The following is a 7,595-nucleotide window of genomic DNA, read 5'->3' on the forward strand; positions in this document are numbered from 1 at the left end:
ATTCCTGCCCAAAGTCCAGAGTTAAAAAGAGGCAGCTTCATAGTTCCGTATAGGCATTTAGACATCTAGGCCAGAGCAAAGGGGAAGGCCACGGCGCGGGCCTTGGTGGAGGCTTCACATGTTTGCATCCCCAGAGCAGTTGGAGCTGCAGGCCCAAAGGGAAAACAGCTGAGAGCAATTCCAAGTGATGTTGATGCTGTGAAGTGGGAGGAGCTTTGCCCAAAATACCTTCATATCTTCAGTGACCTTCCCAGCCACAAAATACAGCATTTTGCATTTTGAATTAATCTGCTGGGATGACCCTTTCTTTAAACATTGTTTTCTTTGAACATGTATTTTTCATGGGCTACGTTGGATTAACAACTGAGGACATTAAAATTCTGTTGCTCTCAAGTCGAGTTTGAAGTTTAAAAGATTTGTCTTGAAATAGCTTTACAATGATCATGCTCTTCCTTAAGTTCTTCCTAAGTGCTTATTGTCCTCTGCGGTTTTCTAGCTCATCATAAGTCTAAAACATTGTTTTTCTAAGACAGTGCTTCTCAAACCTTGTCCTTGTCTCAGGACCCATTTACATGCTTAAAAATTGTTGAAGAGGTCTTCCCTGGTGGTGCAGTGGTTGAGAGTCCGCCTGCCGATGCACGGGACACGGGTTCGTTGCGCGGTCCGGGAAGATCCCACATGCTGCAGAGCGGCTGGGCCCATGAGCCGTGGCCGCTGAGCCTGCGCGTCCGGAACCTGTGCTCCACAACGGGAGAGGCCACAACAGTGAGAGGCCCGCGTACAGCAAAAAAAAAAAAAAAAAAAATTGTTGAAGAAAAAAATTATTGAAGACCCTACAGAGCTTTTGTTTACGTGGGTTCTATCTGCTTTATTTAGGGATTACAACTGAGAAATGTTTTATTTACTTCTTAAATTAATTTTAAAATGATAAAACCAGTTGATGTTAAAGGGGATCATTATGAAAAGTCACTATATTAACCCCCAAATTTTTGTGTTTGAGAAGAGTAAAAGACGCTTACATTTTCACAGACCTCTTAATGTCTGCCGTAATGAAAGATAGCTGGATTCTCCTGTTTTTGTACTCATTCTGTTGTGGCATCACAAGCCACACAGCCTCTGGAAAACTCCACCATACACTTGTGAGAGAATTCTAGTGAAAAAGACAAGTAACATCTTACCATTATTACAAACAATAGTTTCGGCCCTCGGGGGCCTTGGGTACCCCGAGACCACACTTTGAGCATCACTACCCTAAGTTTTCCAAGTTTTGCATGCAGCTTCATTTGATCCTAAGCTTCTTTCACTTTGAAGTAGGACCAAGTCTTTTGCTTTTCCTTTCACCTGCCCCATCCTTCCTTCTGAGCTCACTTTCCTTCTGCCTGAATAATGAACATTGATTTTTTTTTTAATCTGCAGACCTACTGGTGATTATTCCCTCAGTCTTAGTTGGCCCAAAATGTCATTTCGCCTTCTGTTCTGAATGCTAATTTCCTCACGCATGGAATTCTAGATTGGCAGTTATACTAAGACACCAGTTACACCTATGATAGACTTTCTTGCTGTTCCTTTCTCTTTTGTCTGTGTTCCTGAATGGTTTCTTCTAACCCAGCCTCCAATTCAGTAATTCTTCAACTGTCTAATCTGTTGCTAAATCAATCCAATTTCTATTGGGCTCTTTTTCAAATCAGCTAAGTGGCTTTCTTTTGTTTAACTTTTTACAGTTTCCAGTTTTCTGCTGAGATTTTCAGTCTTGTTTTTTAATTCCTTGCACATATTAAGCATGGTTATTTTTATTTATTTTTAAATATTTATTTATTTTGGCTGCACGGGTCTTAGTTGTGGGACCTTCATTGTGGCATGTTTAGTTGCGGCATGCAGGATCTTTTAGTTGTGGCAATGCGAACCCTTAGTTGTGGCATGTGGACTCTTAGTTGCGGTATGCACGTGGGATCTAGTTCCAGGACCAGGGATCGAACCTCGGCCCCCTGCATTGGGAGCACAGAGTCTTACCCACTGAACCACCAGGAGGTCCCAAGCATGGTTATTTTTAAAGCCTGCGTCTTTTAGGTCCAGTGTCTTGCACCCCTGTGGAAGTCTTTAGATTGTCTGTTGAGTAGAATTACGATGCACAGAATTGATGCATAAAAATATGCAGAGCAAAAAATGTTAACACAGAGAAATGGCAAGAAAATCAGAGACGGGAAATGCAACTTTTCTGCCTTTAACACAAGTAAAGATTCCCTTTTTCAGGTAGACCAACTCGTCGGCTTTGTCCAAGACCTTCTCTGTTTCAGCACTGAAAGTCCCACTCCCAGGCAAATACGGATGGTTAAGTCACGTGATTGGCGCGCGCGCGCGCGCGCGCGCACACACACACACACACACACACACACACACACACACACACACACACCCCACGTCCCCTCCCCCAACCCTCCAGGCGGCCGAACCCGGGCGGCCACTGGGGGCGCTGTGGTGCGCAGGCGCGGCCGGGGGACGCGCGCTGGTCTAGGGCGACGCCGCTCCTTCCGCCTTCCCGGCAGGCCCCGCGCGGCGCCTGCGTGCTCAGTGACCTTTCCGAGTTATCAGCCTTGAGTTGGGGCTGGCCGAGGCGCTAGTCGTTCGCCGAGGTGAGTGCGGGGCTGGGGTCGGCGCTCGGCGCGGGGTAGCCGGTGCGGTGAGGAGCCGGATCGTGGGCGGCGAGGACCCGGGGCCCGGAGTGGCCTCCGCAGCGGATGGGAGCCTCCCCGGTCCCACCGCGGCCACACCTCCATCCCCGCTGACCTTGAGGTCCAACTTCTCTCCCTGCCCACACGCACTTTTTACTTGGGTCCCCCAAACTGTAAAGGGAGGTCGTCCTGGGGTTAGCTGTTATTAGTCGAGGCCGCGCTACGCCTTTTCCTTTGGCCGTGAGAGGTTCAACCACGTAACCGAGCTTACAGGGCAGGTTAGTGATGGAGTCAGGATCCAAGCCGAGAGCTCTTAACCCACGTTTACTCTCTTCTCTCCTTTACACCTCAAGTTTCCTTGCAGCACACTGTTCTCGGAGCTGCACTGTATGTATGATAGGGCTTTGGGAGAGGGGGAAACGGGGACCAAAACGGGATCGGAGGTTATTGCAATTGTACGGACCTCAGCCTGTGAAGCCCGGTCTGAGGCTCAACGGGTCAGACGTTTCCTGTTTCCAGTGTAAGGTCAGGTGATAGTTTGCTGTTAATGTAACATACCAACCACTTTGCAGACTTAAACGGACACAGCCGACACCCACTTGGCCTTTGAATAGGATGGGTCTTTGAAGGGATGGGCGCTAATAAAAACTCACACAGCTGGGAAACGATGCTAGATAGAGTGAACTCAGGCAGAAAAAGTAGGGGGCCTCATTTTGTAAACATTGGGAACATGTCGCTTGTCCAGCCAGATATGTCAGCCTTGGGCCAAAGGCCGGGTGGGAGGTAAACAGTTGCCATGTACCTACCCTGAAGCACTCTTGGGTAATTCTAGGTGAGGAGACAACACCAGGGGCCTGGACCCTGAGCAAAATATGGAGATAACAGAAGTTTCTTTGGCCCCTTCTTACCTCCTTTACACCCTCCTAGTTTGCTTTGCTCTTTTCTTCTAGATCCTCTTCTGGCCTTGCTCTAAGGCCCCTACCTGCCCTGGGCCTTGCCCTCAGCTTCTTAAGCCCTTCCTCGTAGAATCTCAGGAGCTTAGTACTGTTGTAGTCAGCTGGGCACTTGCAGCAGTTCTTTCTGCTCTTGGTGTGATCATTTACTGAGTTTTTATTCCACACCAGGCAGTAGATTGGCAGGCAGTAGATTGGGCCCTTTACTTTGAGGGCCCAGTGGGGCAGGTGGAGCTATCCCTGTTTCACGGAAAGGGAAACCTCTGAAATGACAGTTTCAAGACATTCCCAGGATCGAGGGCAAAACAGACTGAACTGGTGTAGGAACCTAGGATTCGCAGGCTTCCGACCCCATTGATCTTCCTTCCTAGTCAGTGCTGGCCACAGGGAGGAGAGGAATTTGCTCAGTGCCTCTGAACCCTTCCTGCCCAGGGCTTCCAGAGGCTTCCTCCACATCCTGTTTGGATCCTCTCACCTGCCTTTTCAGTACAGGGCTGTTGGTTTCTTGGAACGTTATGCTCTGGCAGAGCATCCCGGTACTGCCTGAAGACAGGAAATGTGAGGGCAGACATGTCTGCAAGGAGTTCCAGGAGGAGGACACAGCCACGTCTTCCTGGGTCACCCAGGGGGCTGGCTAGCCTTCAGGCCTGGGTCTCAGCCTGGGTATGTTCTCTCTTTGGAAGAGCTGAAAGCCAGGCCTCAGAGCAGATTCTCAGTAATGAGGATCCAGCTGTGTGATCTCAGGCAACCGTGTGATCTCCTAGTAGTGCAGGAGATAAACAAGTAAAGCACTTCATGAGTGCTGTTAAATTTGCATGACATTCTGAGAATAAAAGCTGCACTCTTTGCTGTGGCCTCCAAGGCCCTGTATGACCTGGCCATCTTCTGTCCACTAGCCCAGCCATGACACTTTGTGTAACAAGCACTTGCTGTAGGACAGCAGATACTGCAATTGACACAGAGCAACTCCTCCATCTTCATAAGAGTCCTCTGAGGCGGGTGCTGTTTTTAGCCCTGTTTTAGAGATGAGGAAACCGAGGCAGTTTAAGTTAGCTGGGAAGTGACAGAGCCAGGATTTGAACCTGAGTGACCACAGTGGCCTTCTCGCTGTTCCTCCCACTCCAAGCATGTTCCAACCTTGGGTCTTGGCCTGTGAGCTGCCTCTACCAAGGACACTGTTCTCCCAGGTGCTCTGGCTGTTTAGAGAACTGAAAGTTCTCTCCAAAAAAAAAAGGTGATGGATGTGTTAATCACCTAGACGGGGGAAGTCCCTGCACATTGTGCACATGTGTCAAGTCACCACCATGGTGTACACCGTAAATGACTTACAGTTTTATATGTCAGTTAATGCCTCAATACAGCTGAGATTCAAACAAAACAAAAGAAGGACTGAGGTACAGCTGATGAATGTGAGCCCAAGCCCAGGTGTTAGTCTCACAGGAAAATCACCATATGCCTTGAGCATGTTCTTTTCCAGCTTTGAATGCCAACAGTTCTTAACATGGTGATGCAGGTATACTAGTTTCTTCAAAAGTGTGTAATTCATGGCATAATTTGGGGGCATTCGTGGAGGATAGCCTTCAGAGAGGGGGACCATTGATGACAGTGTGGGACAGCACGGTCTGGGAGAGCTCTGGAGCTGGAGGAATGTGAAGTGATGGAGTGCCCGGGTGGCCAAGGTCAGGGGATGGTGAGAGGTGAGTGGAGCTTGGAAAGCTGTTGAGAGCAGGAGTCCCCATGTAGATGTTGGAATGGCTTCGGGTAGCAGATCTGGCATTGGGGCTGCTCCCTGTTGAATAGTTTGGGAAATAGGGTCAAACTTAATAAATGGAAACCTCTTACCAGTTAGGTTTAAAACAATAGTCATGGTAATATTTATCACTGTGTTCCTTTTCAGATGCTTCAAAGCCTTATTAAGAATGTTTGGATCCCCATGAAGCCCTACTATACCCAAGTTTACCAGGAGATTTGGGTAGGAACGGGGCTGATGGCTTTTATCGTTTATAAAATCAGGAGTGCTGGTAAGTTTCTTTGTGTTTGATTCATTGGAAGTCAAGAAGAAAATTACTTTCAAGAGGAATCACAATTCATATTGTAAAGAAACTGTGGTTCTTAACTAGGAGTGAACATCCGAACCCCTGGTGGTCCTTTGTTAAAATGTGGGGAGTGTAAGAGCTACGTCAGCGATAAGAAATTTGAACAAGACGTTGCTATCGGAATTGTTAATTTTCTTAGGTGTGGCAATGGTATTTAGAATACATAGGAGATATCCTTAGTTTTAAGAGATGCAGGTTAAGGGGCTTCCCTGGTGGCGCAGTGGTTGAGAGTCCACCTGCCGATGCAGGGGACACGGGTTCGTGCCCCAGTCCGGGAAGATCCCACATGCTGCGGAGCAGCTGGGCCCGTGAGCCATGGCCGCTGAGCCTGTGCATCCAGAGCCTGTGCTCCGCAACGGGAGAGGCCATAACAGTGAGAGGCCTGCGTACCGCAAAAAAAAAAAAACAAAAACAAAAAAACAAGAGATGCAGGTTAAAATATTTAGGGATGAAGTGTCATGGTATGCAGTGTTTTACTGTACCTTTTCCACTGATCTGAATGTTTAAATATTGTCTTAATAAAATTTGGGGCAGAGTAACCATTTGGTTCTCAGTGAAGCAGAGATGAGGCCCAACTGTATGAATGAGCGATTGGTTAAAAAGAGGAAAGAAAGAAGAAACTTTAAACTGCGAGACTGGAGGTTAGGATCTGGTAGAGAGTGAATAGTCCTGCAGATTCTGAAGTGCTATTTAACTGTTCAGAGAACATCTGTGGTAGAATTTTTACCACTTCTTGGCTTTGAGACACTATAGGAATTCCTATTTTCTGAAAGCTTCATTTAATAGCTTTGCCTAAGCTATGAACTTTTCAGCCAAATGATGATTTTGACAGTGAGTCGACTAAAGGCATTTTTGTAGAGCATTGACATGACCAATTTTTCTTTCCATTTATTTTAGATAAAAGAAGTAAAGCCTTGAAAGGTAAGATTTCTGCTTCTTAAAATGGGTGGGGAATGAAAAAACCCCATCGTACCTTTTTGGGACAAGGTATATCCCTGTTGTGAATTGAAGCTGATGCGTGGCTCACTAAGCATGCAGAGGCAGTAGGAGCACTTCAGAACATGGAGAGTGCTGGCCTGCTGGAAGCGGATTCTGAAGTTCTGCCCCCTACAGTCTGTGTGTTAAAAACCGTTGCTCACCCCTTGGGCCAAGTACAGCTTCCAGGAGTGAAATGAATTGATCGGAGCTAGCTGGTGTCACCAGTAGGCAAGCAGGAGTTAGCTGTGCCAGTGGGCTGCCCTGTAAAATGTGTTTTGAAAGCAAGAACCACATAAATTTGTGCCCTAGTGCTGGGCGTTTCTTCACTTCGCTTCCAAATGACAGTGAAACTCTAGTCATCTGATTCCTGTGCAAACTTAGGACTGGCCCTTGACCTTGGGGAGAAGACATTTCCATGCCGCTTGCTCTTTGCGCCTGCATGTGAGCTGCATGCCCATGTTGATTCCACAGACCCTCCATGTACATCCGTATAGAAATAACCCTCCATGTGCTCCATCATGTTGAAAGTTGTCCTTTGCATCTTCTGGCTTGTCAGTACATACCTATATAATGAACCACAGTCTGCTTGTTCCTTTCCTCCTAAATTGTATCTGTGTCGTGCTTCTCTTTGAAAAGCTTCCAGTCCTGCGCCTGCTCATGGTCATCATTAACGAGCTCTCCTTGGACGGGACGTCGGTCTGGCTATGTTGTGGGAACGTGGGACATCGGGTTGACTTGCAGCAGTGCCGCTGCCCTTGGGCATGAATAAACGTACCTGTGAGACCCACGCTGCCTGCGCCCATGTCCCTCCCTTCAACCCGCCGCACTCCGAGTAGGTCTGCGTGTGCCATGTGCAGCCAGAGTCTCGCCGAGCTGCCCTGTCCTTAGGAAATCCAAGG

The 7,595-nt window shown here is 47.8% G+C and overlaps 1 protein-coding gene across 1 annotated transcript; it reads left to right on the top strand.

The window, feature by feature from the left end:
- The first annotated feature begins 3,170 nt into the window (after positions 1–3,170).
- Positions 3,171–7,367, top strand: ATP5MJ (ATP synthase membrane subunit j). Its single transcript, XM_007455590.1, has 4 exons — positions 3,171–3,194; positions 5,520–5,643; positions 6,616–6,639; positions 7,333–7,367. The coding sequence occupies exons 2-4, from the start codon at positions 5,520–5,522 to the stop codon at positions 7,365–7,367; spliced, it is 183 nt and encodes a 60-aa protein (XP_007455652.1). The 5' UTR covers positions 3,171–3,194.
- The last annotated feature ends 228 nt before the right edge of the window (positions 7,368–7,595 follow it).

Source organism: Lipotes vexillifer, unplaced genomic scaffold (assembly GCF_000442215.2).
Source record: "Lipotes vexillifer unplaced genomic scaffold, Lipotes_vexillifer_v1.1 scaffold584, whole genome shotgun sequence".
Classification (NCBI taxonomy): Eukaryota; Metazoa; Chordata; class Mammalia; order Artiodactyla; family Lipotidae; genus Lipotes; species Lipotes vexillifer.